At 34.4% G+C, this 20386-nt stretch overlaps 1 protein-coding gene across 3 annotated transcripts; it reads left to right on the forward strand.

Annotated features, from left to right (window-relative positions):
- The first annotated feature begins 65 nt into the window (after positions 1 to 65).
- On the forward strand, positions 66 to 20376 carry LOC105322089 (synaptic vesicular amine transporter). Of its 3 annotated transcripts, XM_066069548.1 has the most exons (17): positions 1852 to 1995; positions 2192 to 2240; positions 9355 to 9503; positions 9767 to 10112; positions 13571 to 13629; positions 13849 to 13932; positions 14868 to 14960; positions 15165 to 15254; positions 15537 to 15638; positions 16236 to 16331; positions 17024 to 17102; positions 17497 to 17548; positions 17730 to 17793; positions 18420 to 18539; positions 18884 to 18929; positions 19128 to 19215; positions 19996 to 20376. In XM_066069548.1, exons 3-17 carry the CDS (start codon positions 9371 to 9373, stop codon positions 20101 to 20103), a joined length of 1560 nt encoding a protein of 519 aa, XP_065925620.1. In that variant the 5' UTR covers positions 1852 to 1995; positions 2192 to 2240; positions 9355 to 9370; the 3' UTR covers positions 20104 to 20376. The 3 variants fall into 3 exon arrangements, with proteins under 3 accessions (XP_011418922.1, XP_011418923.1, XP_065925620.1); XM_011420620.4 differs by lacking the exons at positions 1852 to 1995; positions 2192 to 2240 and adding an exon at positions 66 to 383; XM_011420621.4 differs by lacking the exon at positions 2192 to 2240 and having other exon boundaries at positions 1841 to 1995.
- Positions 20377 to 20386: the final 10 nt, after the last annotated feature.

Below are 20386 nucleotides of genomic sequence, written 5' to 3' on the forward strand. Positions count from 1 at the left end.
TGAAGAATTTGATGTTCTGGCTCCTGACTATATTTTTTCTTCTCTCTTCTCAATATGTTCATTTGTTTGTCCCCCTTGTCAGAATACACTTCGAGAAACTATATAGAAAAATAGCATAAACAGGACGTACTTATATAGCTGAAGAACTTGCTGATATTCTAATGGACGCCCTCCTCTCCTCTAAAATCACGTGGTTGTAACTTACAACTTCCGACACCGATATATCTGAATGCATTCTCTGGTAGCGTCGGGCTAAAAGCTTTTACTTGCGCGGTGAAATAGTTTGTGGTGACAAAATTGCAACAATTAGTTCATAAGGAGTAAATGCCTTTAGTCATGATTTGAGCATAAGAGATAGATCTGTGAATATATATCGGAGTTTGGTGAGTACTGTTTTCCTTTTTTATTCAGTTTTCTCGATAGGTTGATGAATTATTTAGTAAATTTACCGTGTGATGTTTTATACGATAAATAATATAAAATCACTTGAAGATATGATTAAGTTTTGGAAAACCCCCACTTGTCCCCTTAAAAAGAAGAAAATAAAAAGAGGGAAAAAAACCGGTGTCTCTATTTCTAAAATTAAACTGGTTTTACATGACATTTCAAGATTGAATTGCATTTTACAATTTTTGTCGACCTGCCAAAAACGGAAACTATTCCTATAAATCGTGATAAAACATATTGAATCATTCAGCAAAAATCTCTTTGGGACACAGTGCTCTTTTATATCTCTTTAATTTTGAGGATTTTTTTAAAAACTGTTTGATCAATACTGGTCGAACAAATAGGGAACAATTATGGACTTCCGAACTACGTCGTAAAATTATAAAGTGCTGTAAACAGAAGTCCGTGATTTGATATTGAGATCGGCGTCAATTCTAACAGACTATCGCCGACTATCGCGTTATAAAGCCCTTCAGCTTACTTTATAGGGTAGCAATAAATCAGAACTGATGTCAAGGAGATTTGTTTACGTGTACAACTCTACTCACCTCCTCCCCAGCCCCACCCCCCCTCTCAATTTAACATTCCCACACACACATACTATACTTTCTTCACAATAACTATACATTTAGAATGCCCCCTCCCCTAAAAAAAACAAAAAACAAAAACAAAAGACAAACCCCAAATTCGTTATACCCGCTTTTACACCCCACCCCATCACCAAATAGTAAAAACTGGTCAAGGCTAAGAAGACTAATTCCACACTTCTGACATACATGTATCTTTATACTTTTGGAAATGTTTGATATTGTAAATTAGAGTAAAATTTCAGTTATGGTTCTTTAAGAAAGAATATAAAAGCTACAATGTATGCGAAAATTTTACCGGGATTGGAACCCCTTTGAGTGCGACAAGAAACGCATTTAGAGATATTCGTTTACTAATATTTCTATCACAGAAAGATATACGTGAATACTGGTATACGTGTACCTGCTATGTTGTTAACACTTTTTGGGGGAGAGGTCTATTCAACACCAATTAGAATGAATATACATGTATTTGTTTTAATATTGGCATTGTCGTTCTGCATAGAATAGGTTGAATCAATGTCAATGACTAAATGATGAAGTATACCGTCGCTTTAAATATATCGAATATTTCCCGCTCTTATTGCTTTGTTCGAAAATGATCTCCTCCTATAGATTTCTAACGTTAACGAAAGAATTAATGTATATGTATGTTTTTGAAAGCCTTTAAAACATCCATTTTTTGAAAACTTGGCCCGATCCAAGCCGAATACTAGTAATCTGTGAGACCAGTTATTGACGTCCGTCTCCACGCAGTACGTGGGAGGGGGAGGGGATGGTCGAGGGGTTCATTCGGATGGATGCAGGAGGATTCTTGTCGTGTGTTGCGTGGGCAGGGGACATTATGATTAATATTTATGTAACTGCATACTGTTTGACAAATCGAACACGCACTAGGAGGCTGTGTTCTGTGGATCCCTGTAGGAGGCTGTTTTTCTTGGTGTCTTCATCAGACTCGTGGGTATGTAAGGGCTGAAATAGAGTGATAGAGTAAAATGATATCAAAATTGTCCTGTATTTATAATTTACATGGTTTTTTTTTAAAATCACGAGAGAAACTATAGCTGTGACAGCTTGTAGTGTGTACGTTATTGTTATGGGCGGTTAAAACGCCATTATCCAGATTTATTGCTTTCAAAGTCTCAATACGTTTTTAGGAGGTGAATATATTGTGGATGAATTGTTGTACTATCCCATAGCACAGTCGTAAGTCTGAATTTTTTTTATATTTATATATATTGAATATTTTTTTTATGAAATAACCCCCCCCCCCCATTGATGCAATGTCGATATCATTCTTTTCTTTACCTTCTAGGAAAGATAAAAAATAAAATTAATGGATTAGTGAAATGAATAAAAAATGCGTACGAGTTTTCCACAAAGAAAATGGTTCGGTGTTAATTACAGCTAAGTGACTCTGATTATCAGCGGGACATTTCTGAGACTGAACAAGGAAAGTGCAGCTTGTTAATTTGACAACCGTTACGTGTTAACAATGACCTGTTCATTGCGCCAAGCAATTGTCTGTCTGACTTTTAGCGAACTTGCTCCGGCTGACAATCAAATAAAGTACGTGAAAGGGCAACCTTAAAAAAAATCTTGAAGAAAAAAAAATCATAACGCTTCAAATGCATACAACCAAAGTGATCTTAATGATAAGCTCAACAATGGAATGGCTATTTTTTGATGGAGGATACTTTGATGAGAGGTCACGGACTTCCGATTCTTGTAAAATCCGATTTGGGCAAAGATTGGCTCACCCAACAATTTGCTTACGTCATAATCAATGGCGATGTCTAGAAATGTGGGTCGGGCATTGATAAAAATAATAATAAAAAATAATAATAATTGTGAGCCTTATTCACACCGCATTAGGACTAAAGCGATTGTTCAGACTCTTAGAATAAGATCGATCTAAAGCATCGCTTATTCGATGTCAAAATCGTAAACTGTCTGCACCCCTTAAGGAAATTAATTATTGAGCATTACGTCCACCAACTTATTCTCTAAGTAAATAGACAGGCCTCAGACTCATGTTTTGATGTCCAATTAAATATTCTCTTGTAAGCCTCGATTTGTTAATGCTGTCGTAAAGAAAAGACGATGCTTCGTTCCAAAGCCTTCTGTTTTGATGACTATTCTTGTATCTGAACAACCGTCTGATTCACTTATTTGCGGACTTTTGAACTTTTGTATTTTTAGTTAGATTCACAAGTTATAAAATAAAAAAAAATGGGATAATCAAATGATGATTCTATCACTCAATCAATATTTACGTATATGCTTACTAGTTTTCTTTTGCTATCTGCTATTTCCTAATACTTCTTATACCATACCATATCATACGATACCACCTCTCTCTCTCTCTCTCTCTCTCTCTCTCTCTCTCTCTCTCTCTCTCATTTATCATGTAATGGTCCTGATCCCCGTTGCCCCCCTGTGAAGTGCTGAGCCCTGAATCAATGGTCCTATTCCAATACCATGGACTTTGGTGACACTGAGGAGATTTTAAGAGAGATAAAACGTAGCACAGCCAGGGAAAAATTGGACTTCTATGAATATAAATGTCCTTCTATGGCAGAAATACGAAATTCAATGCATGACAAATACGCGTATGAGCGGACACTCCAATAGCGAACAAACATACGAGGATTTTTTTCACTCTATCGGGACAGCTCTCTCAGAGACAGAGGGGTTCCCTGCTAAATGTTAATTATGTCTTGTCTTAATGTAATCTTGTCCAATTTACGACCGAGATTCGGGCTTTTAGCGCTCTAGAACTTGTTTATACATGACCATTACGGCACAAAACAATGGCTATAGTCTGCAGCTTATGACCACAGAAAGTGACAATTACATCATGTTTGTGCAAATGAATATGAATAAATAATACTTATTTAATTCTTCAAAAATAAATAAATAAAAAATCACACAATATCTCAAGTAAGTGTATAACAATTTAAAAAACTGCGATATATTTTTATATTTGATATTAATAAAATTGTAAATTCGCTTCTCTGCGATACGCTTGTATAACGCCATTTAGATGACAGAATTAAGATTTACAAATCTAATTTTAATTTTAATTAGAATGAACCATGCCACCTAGGCTATTGTTTAACACCTCTCCAGCCCGCCCACAAATATGAGAAAATTTATAATCAGTAACAAGTGACTTTTTCCCCAGATCAATAAAATAAAATTACAAAAAAGGGATTTGTTCAATGAGTTGTATTAGTAAAAGTTTAATTAGTACATGTGCAATTTATTCCAATGGTGAGTGGATGTCGTTCATAAAAATGACTGCCAATAAAGATTTTCAACGTCTGTTCCTCTTCCACGTACAGGATGTTGTAGTGTTACATCAAACGTAAATACATCGGGTGTGAAAAACAGCTCAATCGAGTGCGTCTTACGTTTCTGGTATGTCGCTTTGGCACCAGTGACCTTCAGTACAAATTGTTGAAAGACATTATTACATTCTTTCAGAAAATGTGCGAGTATACATGTGATTATATGCGATAAAATTCAATACAGAGAGAGAGAGAGAGAGAGAGAGAGAGAGAGAGAGAGAGAGAGTTATGCAATGTAACGAAACTATTTTTTAAGTGTCACGTCGTAAGTTGAGGGATCGAATTTAAAATCTACACTGGATACGTTAACATTTCTGTTAACAAAAGAGATACATATCCTGACGACGTAAGAGAAGCTGGCCGTTTATTTGCATTACTGAGTTACGCAGATTCTATGAATATTTGATAAGAACTCAATGCTTGTAGATTGGTCCGAATCCGCGCGGTCCAACCGGAAATAGCGTTGGACAGCGGTCCCACCACGAATTAGCGAACAGTTGTGTGTGGCATTTAATTTCCGATCATTTCTTGTCAACCAGATGCGTATGGTATTGATAATTGTTCTACGAACAGGCGAAAATTTCACCCAAAAAAGATCTCGCTTGATTTCACCTTTCAACTAAATTCTGAAGGCAGATCGAGTTTTCCAAACATTGTTTTTCTGCATGAAGAAATAAAGCTGATCATTTATCTTATTTATTTGTGGGGAACCCTGTGCTTCGTTAGTTCTTGATGGTCTGCATTTTTATGCCATTTAGAAAACATCCCTTAATTATTCATTTAAAAAAAGCAGAGAATTGAATGCTAGCTAAAACTTGGGATCGTCTGCCGTCTGGCAATGACGTCATTACTAAGGAATTGTATTGCTGGGGTAGAAAGGTTAAACATGGGGGCGATCCTATATTTGTCTACTTTCTAAAATGTTCAAATAAGTTGAATTGATATGGATACAAAAAATGTAAGACATGAATAAGAAGCAATTCCATGTAATGAATATTAACGTGAAGCCATTCCATGATCACAAAAGAACCTCTTTAAAATTACAACGACGATACCTCTGATTAAAATTAATATTATCTTAAGGGAAAAGAATATGGAGAGAACGTACGAAATTTTAGGGTGTTATGATTTTATCAATTAAGTTATTATGTAAGTTGATCTAATTTCTATTTTTATTGACAGACTTATGCCATTGTTTTAGAAAGAAGTGAGTATGGTTAAGTAGGTTTTCAATGCAGTCCATATTACGACTTTGATGTCTGATTTATTGGCTATTCTATAGAACAATTACCAGTCAAAAGTTTTATCAAATAGGAAATGATTGCAGTCTTTTGAATTGTTCGTCGCACCTATTTCTCAACAGAGGTTAAACGCGTAAGCCCGACTTAAACACCCCTGGTATCGATTTGCCGAGTCACCGCTCACAGGAATCCTCTAAGTAAACATATTGGTTAGTTGTTAAAATCAAAATCTGCCATTTATAATTGTTCTTTTTATAACAAACTAATCGAGTCTTTGTCTGTCGCCTAAGCGAGAACCACTCGTTTGATTTCCCCCAATAGGTCGACGTTTTCCAGAGCGTTGGAAAGCGACGACTAAACCGTTTGTCATGGCATGGATTTTCGTGGTCGAACATATAGATCTATAAGCCAATAGAATGGATGTTTATTTTTCTCTTTATTAGAAAGACGAAGTATTGACTTCTATAGATTAATTCCCTACGATGTTAAACCAAAACCCCCTGAACAATGCCAGCAATTTCTCTAAACTCAACTTACACAGATGTCTATCGGCTTTTAACATCAAATCTGTTTTTACATTGATCGTTTGAGCAATTAGATAAAATACACGAACACACTTATTTTCAAACATGCGGGTAAATTTACGCTCTGTCAATTTGTAAAATAATCTAATGAACAAGGTTTTATTGAAATGGGAGCCCTACTCGCCGTCAATGCCGCGCAGGGTTGCTCGGATGGTGCTTGCTTTTCAAACTATTCTTATCCCCAGCGTTTTTTTTTTAATGGAACCTGGTTAGAATATTACAAAGCAAATATTAAAGGTCTCCCCCATAAAAAAACCTAGATAAAACAAGTGGTGAACTAGATGAGGGTGTCCGGTATATAGAACGTGATTTACCGACATACATTTGTATATCGGTCGTTACTTTTTTGCGCAGAAGTGGATTGAATTTACTTATTAAAGAATTTGCTATTTCAAGGAAAGAAAAAAAACTTTTGAGTCGTAAGAGCTCATTTTTTTTTTCGTTCTAACTAAATATTTACTAACTTACCAAAGTTCCTTGATCTAAAAGATGATTTGAAAATATGAACTAGAATATACATGTACATGATTAGATCATCAATATGTGTGTTATTCCCCTTGAAATGCATGTACACATTCAATATTAATGTTAAGAAATAATTTTACACTCTACTTTATTTTAAATGTCTTTGGGAGTCGTGCTTTTTGACAGCATAGACAAAGGGGCCATTGTGGCGACGCACTTTGAAAAAATTACGCACTTTAAAAAAAATTCCAAGGACCAAGTTAACCCACTTTGAAAATTATTTGCAAAGTGCGTCATGAATTTTTTAGTATCGAGACACTTAACGCACTTTGAAAAAAAAAATATGTATAAATCACAAATTCTGGAATTAAATTCCTAATTTGTTGATAGTATGATGATTTGTTAATACTAATGAATCTAAATTACCGTCTTTTAAAAGGGAGATAGGAGTGGGGGTTAGCCAAGGATACAGGTCAATTACCAGTACTTCATTTCATTGATTACAGGAAGAAGGTCCCCTACCCCTCTTTTTTCCTTCCAAAACATATATGATATTCAGCAGCTTAGAGTTAATATTAAAAATCGGGGGAAACAAAATACGCTTTATTGTAAATTAAGTTCAGTGATATTGAAAAATAAATCCAAACATGTCAAACAATAATTTTTCCTATGATATGTTAAAGAATCTATATGTAAGTGTTTCCACATAGACCCTCTTTTTAAATTGTAATCAAATAAATAACTTCATTATTAAAAAAAAATACATGAACATTGACAAACATTTACTTTAATTATTATAAACTTAAAAATAAGCATTAGGATGTGAGTTTATTTGTTCTCGCACTGATCCTCTAAAAGATCATATTGTTTTTGATAACTATATTCGACTAAACTCTGAACAATTTTTTTTTCAAACTGCGTTAACATCAACGATATCAACGCACTTTGATTTTTTTTTTATTATTTCAAAGTGCATTGACTTAGTCCCAAAATTAACGCACTTTGAATTTTTTTTTTTCAAAGTGCATTGTAACAATTGTGGCCATACACACATGAAGAAAAAAAAGTTCCAAGGGCGCAGTCGCTTCGTTATTATAAAGTCTGAGAATCTGAAGTCGGATTACTGATTTCTATGTTCATGAATTGATGAATTAGTAAACGTTCGTTCATGGTTCGGACTTTATAAGATTAGAGTCACTTTCATTGTTTCAGTAGAAGCGCCAGAATCATATTCACTTTTTAATTAATAAGAAAAATAGTTGAGTGTCAAGATGTCTTTATCATAACAGTTTCTATTATGTCATATAACGCTTGAATCAAACATATCGCTATACGATGTCTGCCGATTTTACAATCAAACACTGGCCTGTACTCAGCTTATCCACAAAAACTATTCTCCAGATAAATGTAAACATTGCATTATTAATGTAAATTCCATCTGTCATTAGTTTTGTTAGCAACATATATTTAATTAGTTATTACTTTTAGTTGACAGCGCCGTTATGTAATATTGCCTATACATCAGTCAATGTATCTAGTGGTATAGTTAAAACATGTACCTACTGGTAGTCTAGGGTTACAACAGTTTTCAGCATCTATTTACGGATGGGATCGCCAAGTGACCTGTGATCGACACCTGTCAATTAACAGCGCAAGTCATTGCAAACGTCATACATCTAAGGGCAAATTAACAGATACTAGTACATTATTACAACTGGTACTTATACATATTTTTTTCATGTATCTCAAACCCAATTTGCAAAACCAATCGCCCATCACATACAAGTATTACATGTATATACATGTACGGTGCATTTGTTGAAGAAACCACTAAAAGTCAAGGATACTTCAGGCTATATTGGCTCTGCAGTTAAGTTCTCTTTTCTCTTTATATTTCGAGCATATGGAGACACAGGGGATGGTCATTGACATTTCCAAGAGGAAAGAGTTTGATGTTCTGTGAGGACCGCTGAGTCCATTCCGTCGTTCGGTTTTACGTAAATGACTATAAGCTCTTCGTCTAAATGTAAATGTTTCATAGTTACAAATCTCTTCAATCTGCGTAGACGTCTGTTGTTTACAGGAGATTTTGCAGTTTGTTAGCATTTTGTAAAGCATAAAAAGTTAAAAAGGAATTCTGATGTTAATGTATGACAAGAGTTCTCTGTGAGTTGCTTCCCCATTAACAATCCAACATGGTGTATACAGATGACAATACAGTTTTAAAAGCTGATTGATGAATTTTAATATATGGCCCATTAAAGACCTATAACGATTTTAAATTTCTACTAAGACCTACCTACGACTAAGTCTTAAAAGACTTTATGCAAGTATAAGAAAGATTGCAATGTCCCATATTCGGTATGACAGCTTGAAAAAGAGTTATCTAATTAAATTTAAATGTATGATGCATCACAAAATAAAAGACAATTTTAACATACATATTTGACCAATTTAATAAAAAACGATGTCATTGATAGTCTTAAAACATTTAGGAATTTGAATATAATGATTAAGTTGGTCTGATGCGGTTTCTTGATGTCAAGAGGCAGCTGTTTCGAAGAATAAATATTAAGCATGAAAAATAACATTTCAAATTAAAATAACTTGTACCTACAAGTTAATATTTCTAATACTTTCTCCATCGTTAATTTCTCTGCTTTGAATTTATTTGCAGATCCGGATGTGAGAGCATGACAGTAAAAGAGGTGGTCTCCCTTAGCAAGGTGTCAGGATGTATCAACAGGTGTCGCCAGTCTCGCAACCTCGTTCTGGTCATCGTCTTCATTGCTCTCTTCCTGGACAACATGCTCCTCTCTGTGGTCGGTCAGTATCCAGTACACGCACCGTCCCACAGCTGGTCACACCGCCCCCTTTCTTTGTACTTTGTCTGGGTGTCTGTCCTATCTTTTTAACACCTCTTTATATCAAATGGATCACTTCCCAATCACTGGATAAAAAGGAAAAAATCTTTCTCTCTCGTTTCTGACACACTCACAAATTTGTCCATAGAATAATTTGACGAATAGTTAATATCTTTAAAAAAGAACACCTTTACTGAAACCCTATTTTTGCATGTCATCTTTCAGTACCCATCATCCCAAATTTCTTACGGAAGCTGGAGAACCCCTTTGAGTATGTGAACCAGACATTTAACCGTACCACGTTGAGCACGGCGTGTGTCTCACGGGATGAGCCCGAGCAGTCAGAGTTCCAGAGACTGGTCAGGTCCTACAACAAGAGACTCAGCTACACAGAAAGTGACTGTAATAATGTGACTGTTAACATTACCGTCCCGGATTACGACGAGATTCAGATAGAAACGAGGCGCCATGCGGAACTGGCCAACGAGAACGTGAAAGTGGGCCTGATGTTTGCATCCAAAGCCATGATACAGCTGATAGCAAATCCCTTTGTTGGTCACCTAACGAACAGGTAAAATGAGAGAGAGAGAGAGAGAGAGAGAGAGAGAGAGAGAGAGAGAGAGAGAGAGAGAGAGATAGAGAGAGAGAGAGAGAGAGAATATTTGAATCTCATACATATATATCGAATCTCGAATCTTGAATGAGCCTTCTGGGATTTCGTATGAATTTGATTTATTAAGTACAAGTATCAGAGACTTAAAAAAAACCCCAAACATGGTTAAAAGTTTACTTAAGCATGTACATGCGAATAATTGAAACTACATGTATTTAAGGAATGGATAATTCATAACAAGAAATCTAGAACCACAGAAAATGCTCGACATCCTAGTTTTACCAATTATTGGAGTGCATCCGAAAGAGCAATGCCGTTCAATACAATTCAAAGTTATGAAATTCATAAAATGGGAAAATAATCGACTACTTCTTTTCAAAACTAGTGAATTCAAATTGGTCAGTCCCGGCGCCCATATTACTTTGCTAGGAATGCGTTTGAAGTTGTGTTTGTTGTATCGGGTAATACAGCGGTAATTGCATCAAACTCTAGCGTCATTTGAGAGTGACTTCTGCCGCAATTAGTGTAAAGCCATTGATACTGTTTGTAAACTCGGTGTGTGTCTCATTTTGTACTAAAGATAGAGGTATTCATTTTGCAATCTCTTTTAATCACTGGTATATGTTCAATCAATGTCTCTGCTTTTTATTTGCCTTGGATAGTTTTATTTCAGAAAGCAAGGACCCAGTCAGCGCCTTAATGGTGTAGAAATAATGAAGTAGTCGAATCATAACTCCTCACTTAGAACTGTTGGCAGTCCGTACATTAGATGTCTTTCAGTAAAAGTCGATTTTATAAGTTATTAAAAGTGGCTTGATCAAAGCAGAGCTTAATTTTCTAATCAAGCTACTTTATTGGGTAAAACCATTTTAAGTAGGCACAGTGTTGACAGGAAAGTTTTATTGGTTTCCAACCGTTCATAGTACTTGAACTGTTCCTCGAATTACGAACCTAATTTGTAAAGGTTTTTGAATACTTTATTTTACCCATCCCATGTGCTGGAAGATCTGAATTAGTTTAATGTAATCAATCAATTACATTAGTCTTGAAAACTCTCTCTCTCTCTCTCTCTCTCTCTCTCTCTCTCTCTCTCTCTGAGATTAAGATGGCCCAACATAACATTGATTAAATAAAGAAAATCCTCTAACTATGTCAGCAAACACGAGAAAGCAAGGAGCAGAGTTCCATGCTCTGTGGTCACAGCAAGATTCCACGATGATAGAATGTTACAGACAGCAATTGACACAGCTTTCTGCTGCGATAGTTTCAATGATGGTTACACAGTATCAATATTGCAATGTCTATTATCGGTAGATCCCTTACACGATCCCAATCACCGTTGATCATCTTGTTATTATTTCTGTCACCGTCCTAATACTGATTACATTTATCTGTAACATCATGTCACCGTCCTAATACTGATTACATTTATCTGTAATATCATATCACCGTCCTAATACTGATTACATGTATCTGTAATATAATGTCACCGTCCTAATACTGTTTACATTTATCTGTAATATCATGACGATGTTTTGTATGATTCCCTGACTGTTTTCAACAAAGGTATGGTTCCGATGTTTTGATAAATTGCTCTCTGTTACAAGTTCATTTGCAATTGACCCGATTACGATCCCAAATTTACCATCACGCCGTGCTATTGGTTATATGAATTGTACTCGACCTTAACACAATCAATCTCTCTTCATTGCACGATGGTTACACCGTCCCTGTTTGCTATTTATGCGGGTTAAGTGTGAAATACCAGTAAAAAAGGCAAAAGATTGTGTCTACTGGAACAACAGAACTTGTAAATTAAATCCAAGAGATAAAAATAATTGGGTTTGGATAAATGAAGAAAAACAAATGTAATGTGTCATAATGTTTTACAGCACAATGGTTGTTAATCAGTTATAACATACCATGTAAATGATAAAAAAAAACGCTATTTATTTTCAAATAAAACTTTTTACGTCTCTATATTAGTGCATTTTACTGTACAGTTTCACAAAATTACTAATACTTTATTAAGAACAAACAATTTACTATTAATGACAATACTAGTACCTGTATTGTTGTAATGCCACCATGTTATGGACTGTTTTTTCCGCAACGAAATAAATGATGAAAAAAACTAAAAAAAAAAAATGTGAACTCTTATAAATTAAGGAATCGTATAAACACCATTTCATGTACAGTTTTACAAAATTACTGATACTTTCTTATCTATTAGAACAAATAATTTACTATTAAAGATAATAATTACCAGTAATGCCACTATGTTATATGGAATGTCTTTCACCGCAGCAAATTAAATGATGAAAAATACTCAGTAATGTTAACTCTTATAAATCAAGGAATCGTATAAACACCATATATAGATAGCGCTTTATTAAAAATGTTGTCCACATGTGTTTAAAAAACCCCAATTGTTCGATTCAGTAGTTTCAATGCTTTAGCTTCTACTCTTCCTGACTTGATTTTACAGATTCCTAAGCGTATAATATTATATATTTGTTCGACATAGACACTTTTTTATCTTTTGTTTTTCACACTTGACTCTGTAAATTGTACTCTTTAATCTTTAATTTTTACACTTTATTCTGTAAATTTACACCGTTTAATCCGTAAATTTTTCACTTTCAGGTGCATTTCATTTATCATGCTGCCATCGTTGATATTGTAAAATACATGTAACAATACACTACAAGACTAACTAAGACAAATTTCTGTTTCATACGTTTAAATGGATGGCATGTTTCCTTGGCCTTGTGATAGTTATCCCTCATGTGAGAGGGTTGTTTGACCTTAAAAGTTTTAGGGTGGTATGTATGGAACACTTCCATATTGTGACGTACTTCCTATTGAAATTAACAATAAAAGCAGGGTTATTCTCGGATATTTTTTATGTCATTCAAAGCGTAGCGCAATGGGAGAGAGCATTATCTACGCGAATCTTTAAGTCAAGTTCGAATCTTGCAGGTGCTTTTATTATAATTACCTTTACCTTTATTTTTGGGGCAAATGTTGCAAAATTTGAAAATTTGTAACCGGTGAAAGTATTTAGATTATAATGTATTTTATCCACATTAATATCAACTGGTACACCATACAACCTTAATACGATCTAAAATCATTTTACCAAGAGCTTGGGTTTGGGGACGATATGTCAAACAGCAATGTGACGTAGGCCTGTCTATTTCATTGCTGGCCACTCAGTCATGGCTCTTTGAAATCAACAAGATTTGTCTGGCTTTTGAGCTAATAGTCTAAGACTACGCAATATATGCATATTTCATTCAAAACAAGCGTCATTTTTAACTTGTTTTGATGCCAAAAATAGATAACATGTAGTTACATCTTACCAAAAGTCTAAGGTCTTGTTAGAATGATTCTTACTGCTGTTTTGATTTCAGGATTGGTTACACGATCCCGATGTTTACCGGCTTTGTGGTCATGTTTTTCTCTACTGTCAGTAAGTAACTTTAAATTTTAATTGTCCTTTTTCCTTAATTACCATACACCACCAAATTCCATACTTCGTCTTATATATCAATTTTGAAGGCTTCATGGTCACATTTATTCCCATAGCATAAAATAGTTAAAACACCATCAGTTTACAGTACCCGTCCTCCTGTTGATGGTTCTTTAAATATTTGTTGTAAAGTTATCTTTAAATTGGTTGTTTTATCAGTATTTGCCTTTGGTGAGAACTACTGGGTCCTATTCGTGGCCAGAGCAGTGCAAGGCATCGGGTCCTCATGTTCCAGTGTAGCAGGTAAAGCTATAAGACCAGAGTGATATTAACAGGTAGAGGACTATAAGAAATGTATTACTTACAGTGATTGATTTGTATTTGTTACAATAGCAAGTGGTTATACTATTATTGAACCGTTTTTTTTTAATGTTTAAAAATTAAACATAAGTGATTGATCTTTTAGCGTTTCTTATATGTCTTATTTTTACTTAAATTTTTTCATCTGCAAATAAAATTTAATTATTTTTCTATACGACCCGAATATCGAGAAACTCAATACACATTTGACAAATCCATTAAGCTATGTACTCAGCCATCAAAATTCTTCATTGCATATGATTTACAAAGAATCAGCTATAAAATTTGGTGCTGCACATAGTGGCAATTAATTGCTGTTTAATTCTCCGCGAAATTTTTTCTAGAAACAGAATTAAAAAAAAAAAAAAGACATATTATAAAAGGAATGTTAATTTAAGCATTGAATTACACCTTTTTACTCTCATCAAAAAATTCACATCGCTGCAAAAGTTGCAGACAGCTCTAATCACGATAATTCTACAAACTAATGTAACTAAACCTCCATGATGAATACGATTTCAACAAATTGTTAAATTTTGTAAAAATAAAAAGTTGAAACGCATTTTTACAAACAAGTTTTTATTCGGGGCAATATAGTACTTCTGTTTCACTTAGAGTATTAAATAGTTTTAGTAAAACTAGCTTTTGAATTCCCACAAAAATGTAATGAGCAAAGGTTTATAAACCATATATTTGCTATTTCAAGTGTTACATTACGATTTTAAAGTAAACGTTTCGAACAATAAAATTAAGCTTGAATCTCTGAAAATCCAGTTACTTATTAAAAAACTGATCGAACACGCTAATTATAATGAGAATAAATCATAATTTGTGAACGAAATAATAACAATTGAATTTTTTCTTTTTTTTTTGTCCAGGAATGGGCATGCTGGCCATGACGTACCCGGATGACAAAGAGAGGGGGAACGCCATGGGGCTGGCTCTAGGGGGCCTAGCCATGGGGGTCTTAGGTAAGTTGTACGTGTAGATAAGGGTAAATGTTCAAAAATACATCAACTTTCATAATATTCATGCAATTGGGTATTTTTTTTTTAATTTGATGATTTTGTATTGAAAAATAGTGCAGTAAAACTATTTCAATTTATATTGTAACAAACGATGTGCAGGCAGGAGCGTATGCTCCACGTAACTTTCTTTGGTTGCTCTTTGTTCAGTTGGGCCGCCGTTTGGGGGCGTCATGTACGAGTTCGCGGGGAAGGAAGCACCATTCCTGATCCTGTCCTCCCTGGCTCTGTTGGACGGAGGTAAGCGTCAACACCACTCGAAACAACAAATATATGTTATTGTACACAAAGCCTTTGAATGTTTCTCGACAAGCTGGATCTTTATTCCATGAAATTTTTATATATGAAACTTCGAAAAACAGTGAACTTAGACAAAATCTAATTCATAAAAATCTAATATATGTTAAATCCATTATATACATTATATTTCACAACATACATGTACAATATCAACAAACGAAATTCTGTTCCTATCCATATACCTTGGACTGTTGTACTATTGTAACTCTGTCCTTCTCTTAGTCCTACAGATGTTCATGCTACAGCCCTCGGTGAAGCCTGAGTCCCAGGTGGGTGCGCCGCTCACTGAACTCCTGAAGGACCCCTACATCCTTATAGCAGCAGGTGAGTTCCGCCCCACCCAAATCCCTAACCCTCTATAAACCCATCCATCTCCATCCCATGTACAATGCACCTCTACATCCTTATAGCAGCAGGCGAGTCCCGCCCCAGCCAAAACCCTACCCCTCTATAAAGGATCTCTACATCCCCATCCCATGTATAAAGGACCTCTATATCCTCATAGCAGCAGGTGAGTCCCGCCCCACCAAAACCCCACCTCTCTATAACAAAATCTCTATATCCCCATCCCAGATACAAAGAGCCTCTACATCCTCATAGCAGCAGGGGAGGTACCCCCGGTGTAACTCATTGGAATCGTATAAAAACAAAATATAGACAATATAATACTAGTATAATACATAATAGGACTTAGTGTTTGTGTTAATGTTGTTTATAAATACATGTATAGGCCTATATACATGTGTGTGTACAGAACGTAAATATCTCGTATATTTATGCTACTAAAAGAGAGACGGATTATTTTCTTCCCAAGATACACCTGTTAACTTATCAGAATTATTTTTCATTTTGAAGCCTTGTTATAATTTTGTATTATATATAATATATATAATTATATTGTCCACCATGTTTCTATTTAAGGCTCCATTACATTCGCTAACATGGGTATAGCTATGATGGAACCATCCCTGCCTATCTGGATGTACGAAACCATGAACTCGCCAGAGTGGCAGCAAGGTATTGTTAAATAACTAGATACTTTAATTTACGCTTGACAAGTAAATAACTTAAAATTTCACTTGAGCATGGTATTTAGTCAACTTTCATTTTTAGCGGTCACAACCTTTGTCCGATTTTGTAATATATCTTTATAAGAATTCTCTTTTTACCTTACTTTTTCTCTTGTTTTTATTTATATATGCGTTTTTATTCACAGTAAACGTTACAAAGTAACATCAAAGTAACATACTTTCAAAATACACTGATCCTTCGATAGTTACACGCATATCATAGGAAACAAATTAACCTTACTAAGAAACTGTGAATTAACATTTAAACTTTTGAATGGTTATCCATACACATTATTTTCATTTCCTGTATGTCCGATAATTTTGGGAGCATGTGTTAACTTTTAATATTATATTTTTACTGGGTTTCTGTGAGATAATAAAATAACATGACAATGTGACTTACATCCTTTTAATACTCTTCTCATCAATAAGTGTGTGAATGCATATACATGTACATGCACTTCAATAAGTCTCGGTAAAAAGATATCAACTTGAAAATTTCTAAATATTGGTTGCCAGCTCTGAATATGTTATAGATTATTTGTTTATTGTAAAAAAAAAAAAGTCATGTCATATTGACATATACTAGGAGTAGACCAGAGAAGATGGTGCATTTATTGTAAAGTGTTTGAATTTCAGGGGCTGCGTTCCTGCCCGCCAGTATATCGTACCTTATAGGTACCAACACGTTTGGCCCCTTAGCGCACAAAATAGGAAGGTAGGTTCATGGCGGCAACTGTATGTCGGTTTATGTTATATTTTTTTTGCATTTAAATTCAAATCAATATTGGGTTTAGATAGTAGAGTTAGTTGAAATATTACATGTTTATATTGACAATAGGTGCTTTTGAAAAAAAACATTGGAAACAACTTGATTGAAGAAAAATTAAAAAAAATTAAATTGGCAATGCATATTAATGGTTGATTTGCCCTGATAATTTTTAATCAGACGAGGATATATTCTCATGTACATGTACGTTGAATATATAAATAATATTGTACTTATCAAAATTTTCATTTCGTCTTTTAATTTTTTTAAACAATGTTTAAAAAACAATAAGTCTTGATAATTTATAATGTTTTATTGTGTAACCATGTATTTATTTTTCCAGATGGCTTAGTTCTTTAATTGGAATGGTTGTTATAGGAGTTTGTTTATTTGCCGTAAGTAGACCTATCTGGGCGACTCTATTTTATCGCACATCTCCCTTTATTCTATTTCTATACATATATACATTAAGATTTGAAAATTAAAGTAAAAGGGAGCAAGAGAGATGCAATTAAACGGAAATTTGAAAATAAAAAATCTGAAACAATGTGTTAACTTTTTTCTTTTCTTTAACAGATTCCATTCTCTAGAAATATATATCATTTAATAGCACCAAACTTTGGACTTGGTTTTGCTATAGGTAAATGTTTTGTTTTTTATTTACATGTATCAGTTTAAACAATTATACACTTGCATTCTCCCTTTTTGATAAAGAAATTATTATAGTATTAGATTGTTTGAGAACGCCGTTCGTTACAAAAAGCATGCATATCGGTATCAAAGTTTTATTCTAAAGACCCTAAGATGTGTAAAAGTAAAGGCATTTTACACAGACTCTGTACTGTATGGTCATGAACGTAACGTAAACGCATGAGGTTACACATTGTCAAATTTACTGAAAGTTTTTTGTTTTGTAAATTGCCTAAAGTTACTTTGTTTTGTTTTTTTTACGTAAATTGCTGCTAATTAGACATGTTTAACTGTTATGAGCGTTCAATGGTGTACATAATTAACTGTAAAGTATCTAAGATCACATGACTGTCAGCTTCATTAAGACTAGTGCTCAGAATGCAAACAAGTTGTACTCTACCAGATGCAGCAAATCACGGTTAAAGCGAAAATCTCGCATTAAACGAATCATATAATAGAGTTAAGGGCTAAACACCTATAACGAATTATATGACGTTTATAGCAATCAAAGTTGGTCCGCTAATCAGCGTGTTTTAGTGTTGAATATCGTGTTTTTAATTGTGATATATCTTGCAGGAATGGTGGACTCGTCCATGATGCCACACATGGGTTACCTGGTGGACCTACGTCACGTGTCTGTCTACGGAAGTGTGTACGCCATAGCCGACGTCGCCTTCTGTATGGGGTTTGCCTTTGGTAAGAATTTAATGATAAAGATAGGAAAAACAGAAAAAAAGAAAGCTGGAGAAAATGTAGAGGAGAGACAGATGATAGAAAGAAGAAGATGAAGTCAAATTCGTTATGTAAATTTTGTTTATAATCTATCGAGTGGCAGTAAATACAAAATTTACAACATGACAAACCAGAGAAAGAGATAGGGAGATGAGAAAAAGAAATGTAATAAGAAGCGAATACTGGGAAAGATGGGTAGAAAAAATGAGAGGGAGAGATGAGATTGGCATTGAACAGATAGAGTTTTTTGATATATTTAGTTATCTTACATGTACATGTAGTGATTTACTTTTTTTTTTAATATTTAGGTCCAGCGATAAGCGGAACATTAGTGAAAGAAATAGGATTTAACTGGTAAAACCCAATTTATACCTCTGAATAAACTGTATTGTTTTTACGTTTACATTTGATTTATTTACAAAATTAAGGTACATGTTGAACTAAACTCTCGTTAAAAAAGACAAAAGGGCTTTATATTATACATGATCAATTTTCCCCATATGGTCTTTTGTTGCATTACCTCTAATTCCTAAACGTTTTATGTCTCCACAGGATGTTATGGATAATAGCGATAATTAATCTGCTGTACGCCCCGCTCCTATACTTCATCCGGAGTCCCCCCGGACGAGAGGAGAAGATGGTAGGCATGAATAATATCTATAAATCTTTTGCTATGTCATCATAATCATTTCTTGAAGTTCTGTCTTTAAGAATTGGAATTTACCATTGCCATTTTTAATAGATATTTCGGTAGATGAGTGTTATTAAAAGCTGTTTTTCTGACCATGTCTGATAAGTCAAAATTTCTCAATACGTACGGAATGTTTCTAGGGATGCGGTTTTCCAGAAAGTCAGTAACTGTTATTTAAATGCATTTCATGTCTTTTTGAAACCCGTAGGACAATATTGAAAACCGTATTGCTATACTTATTTGTATAATTGAGCATATACATGTATCTTGTCGGGGTTTTTTTCATCAAAGAGACATTGCAACTTATCTAAGATCAGTCACGTTAGACACTTGCGCACGCTAAAATTAATAGTTAAGAAAATGCATGGGTAGATAAGGCGGGTAAAATGCCTATACATGCATTGGGAAAGTTAAAGATTCTGTAAAATTACTTTAAAAACATTTTACTGTTTTAGAAAAATATTGCAAGTCCGTTTTGTGGCCAAAGTCGCATATAGCATTTAATAACCGAGTTTGTTGTGACTGAAACGGCTCAGTTGTTAAAGCATCATATTGTAAAATTGCTTCCCAACGGATCAAAAAATCCAAATACATTGTAAAACAGTACCGATAGTCTTCCGGAAATTGTGAGCAGAGGAAATGCAGTTGCAGTAAACTTGATGGCTGTACAGATACATGTGAAAATTTGTTGCTTTCAATCCATTAATTTTTTGTTTTTTGTTTTTATAGTCCCTTATCATGAATGATCAATGTCCAGTGCAGTATGTCACGTACAACCAAACCGGCAAAAGTCTGCCTACTTCTGACGATGAAGACCCGTATGGGAACGACTACTAATGACGTCATATCCGCACATGTAGTGAGCTCGTAGTTCTAGAATTATATTGTCAAAACATCGTTTATCTGGGCAGAGTTGGGATCGGAAATGAAAGGAACGGCCCTATGTTGTCAGATGCTTCCAAAGAATAAACTTTAATATACATATAAATATAATTATGAATATGCATTTATATACTGTATACATGTTTCAATGATAATTATGTTTATGTCAATAAGTATATAGCGTATACACGATGGTGTATCTAGGCAATAAAGATTTCAATGTTATAAGTCAGGAGTC

The sequence above is a fragment of the Magallana gigas genome, chromosome 8 (assembly GCF_963853765.1).
Source record: "Magallana gigas chromosome 8, xbMagGiga1.1, whole genome shotgun sequence".
Classification (NCBI taxonomy): domain Eukaryota; kingdom Metazoa; phylum Mollusca; class Bivalvia; order Ostreida; family Ostreidae; genus Magallana; species Magallana gigas.

Excerpts from the sequence above, each read along its gene's own strand:
- LOC105322089 (XM_011420620.4), top strand. The coding sequence starts at position 9,371 with ATGACAGTAAAAGAGGTGGTCTCCCTTAGCAAGGTGTCAGGATGTATC. Across the intron at positions 14,961-15,164 it reads CCTAGCCATGGGGGTCTTAG|TTGGGCCGCCGTTTGGGGGC; the intron begins GTAAGTTGTACG and ends CTCTTTGTTCAG. Across the intron at positions 17,103-17,496 it reads TTAGCGCACAAAATAGGAAG|ATGGCTTAGTTCTTTAATTG; the intron begins GTAGGTTCATGG and ends TTATTTTTCCAG.